General features: G+C 36.7%; 1 protein-coding gene across 3 annotated transcripts in view; it reads left to right on the forward strand.

Moving 5' to 3' along the window:
• The window catches only part of adam12b (ADAM metallopeptidase domain 12b), a 96,866-nt gene that overhangs the window by 77,128 nt on the left and 5,063 nt on the right, over positions 1-14,675 (forward strand). For 2 of the 3 annotated variants that reach the window (XM_059520569.1, XM_059520571.1), the window contains 9 exons: positions 3,527-3,704; positions 6,039-6,128; positions 6,762-6,957; positions 7,367-7,475; positions 8,329-8,527; positions 9,282-9,359; positions 11,367-11,475; positions 12,736-12,922; positions 13,787-13,895. In XM_059520569.1, the coding sequence (XP_059376552.1) occupies positions 3,527-3,704; positions 6,039-6,128; positions 6,762-6,957; positions 7,367-7,475; positions 8,329-8,527; positions 9,282-9,359; positions 11,367-11,475; positions 12,736-12,922; positions 13,787-13,895 (1,255 nt within the window). The remainder of the gene's footprint in view (positions 1-3,526; positions 3,705-6,038; positions 6,129-6,761; positions 6,958-7,366; positions 7,476-8,328; positions 8,528-9,281; positions 9,360-11,366; positions 11,476-12,735; positions 12,923-13,786; positions 13,896-14,675) is intronic. The other variant, XM_059520570.1, reaches the window with a different exon arrangement.

Here is a 14,675-nt window from a genome sequence, read left to right on the forward strand (position 1 = left end):
ATCACGAAAGTTGAGTGAAGAGAAAAATGACGTGAAGGTTTGAGTGCACTCGCACGCTTAACTCTGTAAATATGGACATGTGTTTGCATGTGTTTTTATGCATGGCTGTAGCTGTTCTCACTCTTATCCCAAAACCCTCCTGCAGCACTTTTTGAGAGCGGACAAGCAAACAAATCTCACACTTATGCTCATGTGTGCCTCAAACCATCTCTGCATGCCAGGCCATACAAACCAATCTGGCTTTTGCATCCACCATTCTTCACCATGCCAAGTCCGCTTAACCCACTTGACCTGATGCCAACTTCTCCCAGTTTAGCCTGTGCCATTCCAAGCTCTCTGTCCCCAATGCCAATCCCTCTTTAAAGCAAAGTCCTTTCCTCTGTCACATTACTATTCTAGCCCTCGCTGCTGCAAACGGCTCATTGCACAAACTACAGCACCACTTAAATGTCATTTTTGGATCATTAGCTTTTTCTTAGGGTGTTTAAGATACAGTATGTGTCGCTTCTATTTGCAAATGTCATGACTTTTACTTCCAGATGCCCCTACGGATTGGTCTCTTTCAACTGTAATCCCTTTAAAGGCGGCATTAAAACTCGCACGCACTTGATTGTGACCCAGCTTACTGCCACACTGCTGCCATCTGTGAGATTTTTAGAAGACCAAGGGCTCACTGCAAATCAGTATTTTGGGGCTAAATTGCTAAATTGTTTCTGTTTTATTGTCACTAAACTGACTTTGTTGATTTGCTATAAAACGTTGAAGTCTCGATAAATTTCTTGCTGTTTCTCTTGTGGCTGAATTATGATGGTGTATGTGCGGTCCTATAATAAAGAGTTAAGTCAAAATATGATCTATTTAATGTTTCAATTAAATAATATTTTATATATATATATACATGAGAGAAACCAATGAGTAATACACTACAGTCCAGGGTGCTGTGTTTTTTAGGCAGGGTGCGGTGAGGACACAGGGTGAAGTATGAGGACAGACCCAGAAACCCCCTTGCAGGAGTCTGGAGTCCACCTCCATGCCTTGGCTCCCACCACAAAACCCCAAACAAGCGGTTACTTACCCCCAGGGAGCACAGATGTTCCCGGCAAACAGTTTCTCCTCCCCACACCTCCCTCCATCCTTCCCTCCCATTTTCCTCTTTTTCATCTGCAGAGTTTATTTTGCTGTACTGGCACCGATGACAGAATGGCTTCTTGTCTGAGTCATGGATGTTTGATTCAGGTCTGTGTTCCTGTGTTTGCTCGCTAAAGGTGAGCGCTGAAGTTGTCTTTGATGAGTATGGGTGGCGGGGAAACAGTTGGTCCCAGCGGACAGAACTGAGGTGTTAAAAGCGCAAGAGTTCATCAGCAAACTCTTCAAAGGCTCTCAGACAAGGGTGCATGAAAGTGAGATGGATGTGACATGCGTGTGGCTGCACACGTCTGTTTGACAACCGTTTTTGATGTGGATGAAAGATTGTGGCATTAGCTGGAAAATATTATTCAGCGCTGAAGAGCTTGGTAGGGATGAGTAACCATTCTGTTGAATAAAACAGTATGAGTACTTAGTTTTTTTTGCGGCATATTATGTTTTGGATGCTAGTGTTTTCTTGTCCATATTAGACTGCTTAACTAGCTTAACCAGCAAGAAATACTTGGTCAGTTAAGTACGTTTTCCAGCTCCAAAACCAACATAAACCAGCCTATACGACAATAAATAATTGTAGTCCGTGTCATTCTTTACTAATTAAATAATCTGAATAAAATTTGCATGAAAAATTGGACAGTGTTTTTTCTATCTTGTTTTTCATTTCTTATTATCATGTTTTCTGATCTATCTGACACTTTAAAATGGTCCTTTCCTGAAACATAAATTTAACTAAAATATAAATGAAAATTAAACTAAAATTTTGAATAAAAGTAAAAGCTTATGGGGACATCATCAATTAATAAAATAAACAATAAATAGATAAAATGTAATTAAATTAAACATTTTCAATGTCACAAATTTGCTTACATTTGACAGAATATTTTTCCTTTATTTTTCACCCTGACCATTATTTTAAATGCTTTAAAATGTTCCTTTAAATTACCATTTAAATATTGCCGAATCCTATGGCAACTTATTTTTTTTTATATATACAAGTATATATGAAAATGTCACATTTATTTAAAAATATTTTTTTAACTTCATATAATTTTAGTTTATTTAAAAAAACATATATATATAGTGCCACGCTGTTATTATTGAATGTAACCATGCTGTAATTCTTCAGCACAGATGTGTAACACCCATTAAACTTATGATTATTAATGTTTTAATCCCTTCTTCACATGCATGCATGCATACACTATTAATCTGCAGGAAGAGTCACTTTCCGAAAACACACAAATTCAAGGACATCCATTTATTCAGCATTGCGCATATTTATGAGTGCATAGCAAATACGCACTTTGTTGTTTAGCTTGTTTGCTGGGGTGAGATAGTGAACTGAAGATACTGGCACAGACCATGAAGGATCTTCTGCAGTGCTCTCCAGTGAGCAGAGCCCAGAACCAAATGACCTCTTAGATATCTCCCTGCCCGAGGCAGCCGCCCCAGACTGAGGCTGTCATATGATCGTCCACTGCTCTGCTTCATCTCAAAGAGCTTGGTCTTTGTGTTCGTGGCCTCTACAGTGACTGTGGTCAGGCTGAGGTCAGGCCCAGTGCTGGTTTGTTTATAATTATGTATCGGTATGATGAATTAACATGAATAGTACCATATGGGCTTACTCTTAGCTGGCTTAGTGTTCTATCACGTAGAGGACTCAGGCGTGAATGCCATGGTGGAAGGTCATATGCTAATTCCTTTTGCTTTGTTGTCATTTTCGTGCTTGTAGAAGTATTGTCATTAATGACTTTGAAAATTTTAATACTTGCAACTTTTTATGCTTGGCTGGGTTGCTGAGATTATGTACCATTATACTCATTCTACTTTTGTGGCCTATTTTTCTCTTATTACTAAATTATCACAAAAATTATTTTGTTTTAAAAATCGGTTTAGATATATATTTGCTTGGAAAACAAAAAAATACAATAAAATGTTTAAATTAAATAAATAAAAACAACAATTTAAGAAAATATAATTAAAATAAACTATAAAATGGAAGAATATTAAGTTAAATAAATAATAAATTAAATATAAAATAAGAAGCCTGGTGATGACAAAATAATTAAATTAAATTAAATTAAATTAAATTAAATTAAATTAAATTAAATTAAATTAAAAAGGTTTTAATAAACTAATAAAAAATATATTGTATAAAAAAATTATTTAAATATAAAATAAGAAGCCTGGTGGGGATAAAATAAAATAAAAATGTAATACAAATTTTAAAAATATATATAATTAAAAATTTAGAACAAATAATTTAAATATAAAATAAGAAGCCAAATTCAAATAAAATTTGAAGTAGAACAATAAATAAAATACGAAAGAAAATATATTCAATTAATCTTCTCTTTCCCTTTCCGTTTCTGTTTGTGAACAGGTACCCATTCCCCACAGTGTTCAGTACGTGTAGTAAGAAGGATCTGTGGGCTAGTCTGGAGAAGGGGGTGGGCATGTGTTTGTATAATATGCCTGAAGTAAAAATGCTCTACGGGGGACAGAAATGTGGCAACGGATACATTGAGGAAGGAGAGGAGTGTGACTGCGGAGAGCCGGAGGTATGAAAAACTTACACACATCAAATACCTTTGTATGTCACAACCGAGCAGGCTACTGCTAGCATTAGCGGATCTGAACCAGGTCCATATCTAGCCTTTGGTGATGTTTGGAATTTGATTTGGTCCGCTTAATATTCACAGACTAAATCATGGCTTTCAGTATGGATGTCAGTAAATATGTTAATAGATTTGAACTATGCTTAGTATTAAATAAATATATTTTAAATATAATACTTTTTAGTAGGGCGGTCTTAGACATTACTTTTTTATATAAATATAAACATATATACTTTTGTTACTGAACATAAAAGTAAAAAAACTAACAGTAGAAAAGTACTGCCAAAAAGTGACTGTCATGTCGCTAATCCTATAACAGTTACTGCAGGGTGTAAATAATTCACAGTGTGAAATTTAATTTACTTTTCAGTCATTAATGCCCTAAAAGCTGTCAAATATCCCGCACAGGAAAGTGTTATGATATAGACAGTTCTGACCATCTGAGCTGTGGTGCATTTGTGAGGTAAAAGAGCTGTAGGGAACCAGGTTTGAGTCCAGACTACGTCATCTGTGCAGCCTGATCCCGTTCCACCTCTCTGTTCCCCTTCCTGTCTGTCTCTGCTGTCCTATAAATAAATGCTTAAATGCCCCCTAAATATCATTTAGTAATGGAACTAGAGACTTCAGAAATGGTCTGTGTAATTTAGATGTCATGCAGGCATATTGTGTCGCTGCAGACCTGAGAAAAAAGGTCTGGCCTGAACTTTAAAGTCTAGGATCTTGTTATAGGGAAAAGTTTGTTTCAGAATGGCACCCGTGAGCTCCAGTGATCTCACCGGGGGGAATGAGGGAGGAAGCAGGGAAAGAGCAGAGATGAAGCCCAGCAGCGGGTCTTGAGTGTTGGGTAGAAGGATGAGAGAAGCCCATCCCCCCATCATTTCACACTAGTTGAGAGAAAAGTAGTTTTAGAGAAAACAGCAGGTCTGTAAAGAGATTTCTGTGACTCTGAGGAGCAGTTCGAGCCAGCGGACTGACCTAACCCAGCCCAACCCTACAGCACCTCTCCCAGCCCACACCAGGACCTTGTTAAGAGTGGGAGACAAGGAGTGAAAGAGAGGAATAAAAAGTCCCTTAGACATTTTGTGTGTGTATGTGTGGTGAATGAAATAATACTTTAGTGCTTGAAGTCTTAATGAGCTTCTTGTGTACTTTTAGAGAAGAACAAAGCTCTTCTGCTTCACTACAACAACAAAACAGGATTATTAGTCTTCAAAATTGACCTCTTTCTCTCTCTTCCTCTCCCTCTCTTTTCTGAGATAAATGTCCTCTTTCCTTCAATTGTGTTTGGACTCTGACGTTCCCATCACTTCCAGTCTCGGGTCAGTGATGATGTCACTCACTTAGACACGTACACACATGAACACGGTTCACTGATACCAAGAGTGCAGAGTTTGAGAAAACAACATTTTTATTTTCAAAATCAGAACAATGCATGGACCACTAATTTAAACCAGACATCAATGCACTCACATACACAAACCTAGAGTAACGTTTCCAAACTTTTTTTTTTTTGTTACCATGGATGCAAAGAACTGGTTGACAGAAGGGAATTTCCTAAAAGAATATGAGCTCCACACCTGGAACTAATATTCAATGCAGTGATCATATGGGGTGACTGTTCAGACTTTTTTTTTTTTCTTTCCATTGTTTTTCTGTAACCCCTAATTATCTAATGTCAAATTAAAGGGCTCATAGCCTGTGCTATTGTAGCATTTTATTTTCTCCTTAAAGTCTGCTTACAATGTTAGTCAAGGTTTCTTGCACCACAAACAATCGTAATTTAACTTTTTGGCCACTTTATACAATTATCCACCACCTTTCTGTCAATTAAACAGCCTGACTTAAATATGTAAATGACCTCTATTAAAATGTCCTAAGTTTTTGTCATTTTTTGTTTTTTTTCATTGTTTTGTTGGTTTGTTCTTCGTTTACTTTGCTTGTTTTGCATACTTTGTTTTTTTTTTTTTTTTTTTTTTTGTTCTTTGTTTACTTAGGGTTTCTTTTTTGTTCGATCTTTGTTTACCTGCCTTTTTTTGTGCTTTGTTTTTATTTTTTCATTGTTTGTTTTTTGTTTTGTTGGTTTGCTTTTAGTCTGTCAGGTCTTTGAGTGACACAAATTTTCTCTCTCACTCTTAAAATGAAACAACCTGTTTGATACTTTAAATTCAGGACTTCAGTAGTTAAATGAAGTGTGCTATGATTGACTTAACTTTTCCCCATGTGACACAGTGACACACGATGCCTTCAAATCTGTTGTCATCCCTGTGTTTTCTTCAGGAGTGTCAGAATCCCTGCTGTAACGCTACAACCTGCACTCTCAAGGGAGATGCTGTGTGTGCCCATGGACAGTGCTGTCATGACTGCCAGGTACTTTTGTAAATCTGTCCTGTCCCTCTTTCCTCCTCATTCATTCTTTCTCAGTGTGTAATATAAAGGCGTGTAAATCACATTCTCCTTGCCCCATTAATAAGTGCAACATGAACCAACATTTGCGCTCCAAACATAGACACTCAGTTTCCTCTCAGGCCTCCAGACACATAAATCAGAGTGCTCAGCTCACTTACTTACTGAGGAAAGAAGCCAGACCAGAGCCCTCCGGAACAGATCCCAAAACAGGGATACATGTTCACACAGACTTTACATCAAACTACAACAAGCTTTCAACAAAGTGCTTCATTAAGTGAAAATAGCAACTAAAAGAATATAGTCATGCCGCTTGGACTGTATTTTGTTAGTAAGTGCAGCTTAAGGGAACAGTTTTTGGAGAACTTTTCCATGGACTATTGTCTGTTGTACCCAATAGTCTTTGTAATTCATGCAAGGGTTGTCTCTGCATGACTTTGAGTTTATTCCATAGTGTCTGCATTGAAGTTGAGTATATATTTCTCTTTGCTTTATTTTGAAAGAAATCTCGATTTTCTTGATTTTGGTTGACCCTGAGCACTTAAAGTTTGCTTTCTAGTGTTGTCTGAAGCCATTTATTCTTGTGCGTCTGTGCAGTTAAAACCAGCTGGGACTCCTTGTAGAGAGTCCAGTAACTCCTGTGACTTACCTGAGTTCTGCACCGGAACAAACCCCCACTGCCCTGCCAATGTGTACCTGCACGATGGACATGCGTGCCACAATATGGATGGTTACTGCTACAATGGCATCTGTCAGACTCATGAGCAGCAATGCATCACTCTGTGGGGACCAGGTTGGTACCTCTGTAGATCAAATATGCAGATAGCTGCAGGGTTCTTAGGGTTATTTGGTTGACAAAAAATGATTGTGGGGTTCTGGAGATATATATTTCGTTAATACATTTTTGACATTGTATTCTATATGTAACCATTATCTAGCCAGCAATTTCACTTGCAGTCCTGCAAGCATTCATATGGCAAGCTCAAGCAATATGAAAGCTCACACTGTTTGCTGATATTTATTCCATATGTCTGTTCGTGCTCTTCCGAAAGGATTCAGGCCACAGTCTGACATATGTTATCCTTTCATCGGGTTTTTGGTTTATGTACAAGCTGAAACAAGATGGAAGGATTGTACAGTCGTATTTCCATCTCTGACAGTGGGCATATGATGTTTTATTTTCATTCTTTCTTGTTTTCCAGGAGCGAAACCTGCCCCAGGAATCTGTTTTGAAAGAGTAAACTCTGCAGGTGATCCCTATGGAAATTGTGGAAAAGACTCCAAAGGTTCCTTTGCTAAATGTCAAGCAAGGTACAGTCGGGGCATGATACTACAGCACTTTGCACTTTATCTTTTACTTACAGTACAATTACAATCATTTTTCAAATTTGCTTCAATTTTACATTTTATTATATTATTACTTTTTTCTTTTTTGTTTCAGTTCACTTAATTTTGTTTATTTTGTTTTGCTTCTTATGCTTTGCTTTTTGTTTAGTTTTCTTTTTCAGTTTTGTTTTGTTCTGCTTTGTTTAACTTAATTACATTTTTTATCATGTTTTTGTTTGTCTTTGCTTTACTTTTTGTTTAGCTTGTTCTCCTTGTTTGACACAACATTGTTCTGTTTTGTTTGTTAAACTGTTCCTTTGCTGCTTTGTAACTTTTTTCGACTTGCTTTTATAGTGCCAATACAGCATACATCATTAAACTGTAGAACCAGTGACTGACAAGGAAATAACAATTTTCATGATGCACATTCTCAAACAAAAGAATAATAAAATAAAGAATGATAAGTGTGAAATGAAGAATAGTTTTGCTTAAGGTTGTCCTGATTCATTCATATTGCTTGCTGTCTGATTATTATGGGATGGCCCATCAAACGTTGCAATGAATGTATTTTATTAATTTATTTTTTGCCATGACATTATTATTCTGCGACAGTGGCAGCCCCATGGTTTTGCATGTAATCTTTTGTCACTATTAATTACACTCTCTGCTCCTCACAGATGAGTGAGAGGGTGTGAAAGGTGAGATTACCTCAAGACAACACAATCTGCTTTCTGGTTTTCAGGCGTTTTTTCATCTTTTCCCATTTATTCAGTGTAAAAACATTTAGCACTGTTGTTGCATGCTCACTCATTGTATTTTGTCTGTGTGATTTAAACAGGGATGCTAGGTGTGGGAAAATTCAGTGCCAAGGAGGTGCCAACAGGCCTGTGATCGGAACCAATGCGGTCTCCATAGACACAAACATACCTCTGCAAGAGGGTGGGCGTATTCTGTGCCGTGGAACACATGTGTACCTGGGTGACGATATGCCTGATCCAGGACTGGTATTGGCAGGCACTAAGTGTGCTGAGGGAATGGTACGAGAATAAATCATCTGGTAGAGATTAGTTGTGTTATCAAGAAATTATGCTAGTGGTTTATCAGCAGACTGAGATGATATTTGGCCACTTTTATTGCTTTCTATTGACCATTTGGTGTTTGTTTTGCTGAAAAACCTCCCCAATGTATCAGTTTTAACATCCACATATTAATTTAGGCTATATTGGTGTATAATTATATTATATTATATTATACAAGCACTATATTATTTGAGAAAAAACTTAAAAGATCATTTAAAAAGACTAATTTGGATAATTAAATAGACTTTCATGATTACTTTAAACAAAAAGAAAATCACTAAATTATTATATAAATTATTTTATTCAAAAGAAATGTATCATTTGTTTAGATAAAGTAAATTAATTATGATTTTGTTCTTTTGATAACCCTAGTTTTTAACAGTGAGAAATAAAATCCATATCTGCATATAAACAAAAATAATAATAATTCATTTGCACTTTATTTTACAGTATTGCATTTACATGTACTTACAGTGTACTTACCTAAAGAAGTAATGATAATATATTTTGACTATATGGGTTAAGGTTAGGTTTAGAGGTATGTTCAGAGTTATTACATTATTAAAACTGTAACAGTAATATATATATAATACTGGCTATTGGAATTAATTGGCCACCCTGGCCCTTACAAAAAAAAAAAAGTAGTTAAGGCCAATAAGTCTTGTTTTTTTCTTAACCTGCAGTTCTCTCTGTCTCTCTCTCATCATAACAGATCTGTTTGAACAGGCAGTGTCATAATGTCAGTGTCTTCGGAGTGCACAAGTGCTCTGGGAAGTGTAATGGAAGAGGGGTAAGGTTGGTTCCACTCTGTCAGTTGATATTTCCTCAAATCTGCAGGAAATGTTTTTTGTTTAACCTCTTTAATTTCTCTGACATTAATTATCAGCCATTAGGCTCAGATTTGAGTCGGGAATGCTGATAGTAAGTCAGCACAAATTATTGCCCTCTACTGAAAGTCTTGCCTTTTATAAAAATGTCCATTTCATTACATTATAGCTGTCTGCAAAGGGGACAGTATGTGCCCATAATAGCACTTCACCAACAACTAGGTCCACATACTATAACTTTACTTGAACTAGTTTACTGCTATGGATGAAATAACAGTTAAAAGCGCAGATAAGACACTGATTCTGTACTAAATTAGATCACAGTGTAACCTTGTGTCAGTCATGGTCTTTCATGAAAGTTTGATACATTAAAATGGATAGTTCACCCAAATGAAAATCTGTCATCATTTACTAATCTTGTTGTTTGACCCGTATGACTTTCTTTTATTCTGAAAAAAACAAACAAAAGGAAGAATGTAGCAGAATGTCCAAGCTGCTCTTTTCTTTGCATTGAAAGTGAATGGAGATCAGAGCCGTTAAGCAACATTTCCAGAGCAAGATTCTTGTAAATTACTGTTCCTCACACGAAGTTATGGCTTCAGAAGTCTTCGAACACAGCTTACATGTCATATGTCATATGTCCCCTTTTATGTCCCTTCCATAGTATAGAATATTGCAGCTTGGATAGTCTTCTAAACTTCACTTTTTGTGTTTCAAGGAAAAAGGTTATAAAGATTTGAAAGAACATTCGAGTGAGTTCAGATTTTGGGGAAACTATTTTTACTCAATCATACCGTGGTTCACCTTTGTGGCCACACTATTGTTTTCCCAGCATGCTGGGTGACTTGAGGCTTGTCTCAGCTGTTGAAGTACTTCACAATCAATCTCTGTCACTCCAATAAGGTTATATGAGTCATATTTAATTCATTTGTGTACCATTAAAAGAGCCATTTATCATGCACATGCACTTTTTTTGCCAGAGGACTGCTAAAATGCAATCACCAAATGCTGTGGACAAGAACATCCCCATGTTGTCTTTTGCATTTGCACCCACTGTCAGCTCTGGAGGGCACGTGTGCAAGCGTGTAATGTTTATTTTATTTTCTCTTGTTATACGCTTCCTTAATTGGAATTTTTATATATCGTCTGTAGGCTATGCAATTGCATCCATTTTTTCCTCCAATGTCTATTTTCTCACTAAAGCTGTGCTGCAAGATGAATTGATCATTGTTAATAAAGATGTTGGTAGCACTGTCAGCATTCTGTGATCCTGGATGCTCAGACTGCTAGTTGTTTTTTAGGCCGGATCGAAGCCTTAAAGACCCAGACCCAGAATAATTGAAGACCACTAAATACTGAGACCAATACTAGACCCCTTAAGCCTCACAACAAAACCTCCAAGATCTTGATTAATACTAGACCACTAAGGCTATCGGTTTCTAGTCTTGAGAGGTCTTAAGATCATGTCCACAAAATCAAGACTCAATCTCATTAATCCTTGAAATTTAAGAGTCTGTCTGCTGAGAGGGTCTGTTTTTTTTGTTTTTTAAACCATCACAGCATCCAAGAAAGTTGGATGAGAGTTAAGAGTTTGAGAGTCTGAAAAGTTTCCTCATGTTTTTTTATGGCGGGAAAGACATAGCTGCATCTTTCCTTTTAGAAGGCAGACATCTAATATTCAGACTGATTTAAGCATCAAGTGACATCAATCAACTTATGCAGCGACCCCTGACACATTTCCTGATGGAAAAATTTGATGCATTTTTGTGCAATTGGAAAAATGTTGCCCTTAAATGCAACACTGAACAGAGCATCCATGAACTGAATGCTCATGAGGAGATTTCATACCATTATCCCCAGAATTCCTTAAGCATTGAACAACAGGATGTTGTTGATAATGTCCGGCAAGAAATTTGATCAGGGGCATTGAGCTGTGTGTGGAATTAATGCCAGTTGCTTTATGTTTACAGGAATGCAACAACAAGAAGAACTGCCACTGTGAAGCTCACTGGGCACCTCCTTTCTGTGATAGGGCGGGGTTTGGTGGCAGCGTCGACAGTGGACCAATGAGACAAGCCGGTACAGTGATGGACAACTGCACTTTTGACTTAACTGCTAGAGCAGTATGCATTACACTAACATAGCATTACTTACTGCAGTGCTTATATGCCCCTTTCAAGTCAGAAACATACTCTTCCAAGCTAGTATGCAAACACAATATTATTATTTTTTTTTTATTTTTTATTTTTTTTTTCTGAAACAACTTATAACTTGAAATTAAACTAAATTTCACAAACAACTCTACACAAAGAAATGAAACAAAACAGCAGTTTTCTTAAACCTTTCTTTCTTTCTTTTTCTTTCTTTCTTTCTTTCAGAAACAACTCTACACAAAGAAATTAAGCAAAATTATGGAAATGACCATGCTTTACTTAAAAAAAAAAAAAAATGTAAAAATTTACAAATCGGTTTACATTTCTGCATTTAGCAGACACTTACATCTAAAGCAAATTATAAAAAAAGAGGAACAAAATGATTTGTATGCACAATGGCAGGGTTTATAAGGCAACTATTTTTTTTTTAAGTTATTTATTTTATTTCAGAAACAACTCTACCCAAATAAATTATAAATTATAAATAAATGACAAATTTACAAATGTATTTACATCTATGCATTTAGCAGACACTTTCCACATCTAAAGCAAATTACAAAAGAGGAACAAAGCAATTTATATACACAAAGACAGGTTTATTAGACAACTATTATTATTTTTTATTATTTATATATCAAACAAACATTAAAAGAAAAAAGAAAACTGACTATTAAAGAAGCTTACACAAATGCCTGATATAATGTCTATTGAGAATGGATGCAAAGATGCATACATTACATTTTGCATACCTACTGTAGTGGCGTTTCTGTTTGCCAACATGCATAGAGTATGTTTCGACCTCTTTGGCCTCATGCTTTCAGATTTTCCGACAGTACCTCTTGAGGAAGTGCACTAGCTCTAACCACTTTCATCCCCTCTGTGACAGCCGCACCGCAGGTAGAACAGTGCAGCCTGAAAGTACAATGTACTTACAAAACCCATTAAACGATTTTCCAGTGGAAGAGCATAACAGCATTGACAGGACACGTCATTGATTTACTGGTGGAAACCTGAAGCACTGCGTTTAGATGTCACTCAGCAGACATTCAAGAACTTTGAGACGGCTTGTAAAAGCAATGCAGGTGGAGACACTGAGGGACGTTGATCCATTCTTTTTCTTTCTAACCTGACTCTGACTTCTTGTGTTTTCCCTCTCTGTGCCATTCTGTGCCGTGCTGTACAACAGATGTGCGAGTGTGTGTATTAATGTGCGTGCTGTCCTATGTGACAACAGCTGACAGCAGCGCTGTGGCCGTGGGCGCGCTGGTCACCCTCCTTTGCTTGCTGTCGGCGGGACTGATTGTGTGCCTGAAGAGGAAAGCGCTGGTTCGGATGCTCTGCATCAATAAGAAGAGCACCATCCAAAAGCTCAGGTACTGTCAATGGTGCAGTTTCCCCCAGCGATGGTTTCCAAAATATGTTTGATCCTGGATTCCTGCTGGTTTCCATCCAGGGACACCAAAAGTCCCTTGAGTTTTATTGAAGCTTAAGGGAATTAAGTTTCAGGTTCAGTTTAAGTTCATATCAACAGGAATTCAGGGCATAATGTAGTTTTGCACAGAAAATAATTTTGACTTGTTCCTCGAAAAAATAAAATTCATGGTCACACACTTTCAATAGAAGTAAACTGGGCCAGCATTCCAGAGGGTTCAACAGTCTAAATGTGAAGCTTGTATTTTTGTTAAAGCACTTGAATTATTCAGTAAAACCCTGATAAAGCTGTCTAAATCACCCTTTTGAGGTGAGAATAGTTTTCTTTGTGGATGAACTTCTGCGTTACTTATGTCATTCCTCTGGGTGGAGTATGTTACCTCCAAAAAGCGCTATACACTTTACAAGTCCTTTTTCTAGTATTATTGAGTGTTTTGTGTGAAAGTTATGGGGATAAGTGGGTTAACATCATGACATTTGATGCTTAAACCGGTAGCGTTAGGTCAGTAATTAATGGAGTTTGAGGTCGAGAAGATTTGTTTAATGAAAGTCTCTTATACTCACCGCATATGTTTGATTGTATTTAATTGTATTTTAATATTTACTGCCTAGACTTTGTTTACTTACGTTGTACATGCCTTACTTTGAACATGATTTTTGCTTTTTAAAAATAATTATGAGCAAGTAAAAATGTGTGCGCTATTCGCATTAGAGTTTAATAAAAAGGAGCCATCCCTACTGTAGTAATTGTATTCACCATACCCTAAAACATGAAAGTTTTGGAAAACTGTTTCTTAATTTTACAGATCAGTAGGGCGAAAACAAACTCCCAGCCCCCCGCAGACACAGTCAGTGTTCAGGGTCTCGCCTCAGCACAAGCCCGCCTCTTTACCTTTACACTCCCGCTGTGACAAGGTAAGAGTGATACTCTACTCATCATCACGGACTCGGGCACACAACATGATTTGAATATTTTAAATAATAGTAAGAAGTGTATTATATCTTTTCAATATGTCTTATCCAAAATGATTTGCCTATTTTCATTAGTACAATTTGCTTACAGTTGCATTTGTCGAAATGTTTTTTTAAATAATCATACTAAACTGAATCAAAGCAGACTGTTTGTGACCAAATACCAGATTTTATTATTTATGGTATGATTTTGTGAAGAATGGTAATGAATATTTATTTATTTAAATGAATATTAAAACCCTTATTATTAACAAGCACTTACAAGATATTTTATTAAAGCTCAAATTCCATAATTCATCACTTCGGTGTCTGTCCTGCCCAGCGAGGAGCAGATGAGGTCAGCTCACTCGCAGAATTACTATGCCTGTCCAAGCCAATCCATCCCATGCTTTCTGTACACGGCATGAGACTTAGGTGCATAATTGATTTAGTCTCCAGTATCGACCATCAAAGAATATTAATGAAGTCCAGATCTTCATCTAAAACCTCAAAGATTCATTTTGAAGGATTTCTGTTTTCATTCAGTCTAATGTACTTGAGTAGCATAACAATATCATGATTGAAACTGTTTGTTGGATTTTGAAGCCTTTGTTTGCGCAGACCTCAATGTGATTGGGCAGTTGCCAGTGAAGGGTGTTGGTAAAGTAAAGCACTGATTGACTGCTTCATCTGGGTATTTTAAGTCTATGTGCAATGCCACAACAGCATGTATGAATACCTTCA

The sequence above is a fragment of the Carassius carassius genome, chromosome 32, assembly GCF_963082965.1.
Source record: "Carassius carassius chromosome 32, fCarCar2.1, whole genome shotgun sequence".
Taxonomy (NCBI): Eukaryota; Metazoa; Chordata; class Actinopteri; order Cypriniformes; family Cyprinidae; genus Carassius; species Carassius carassius.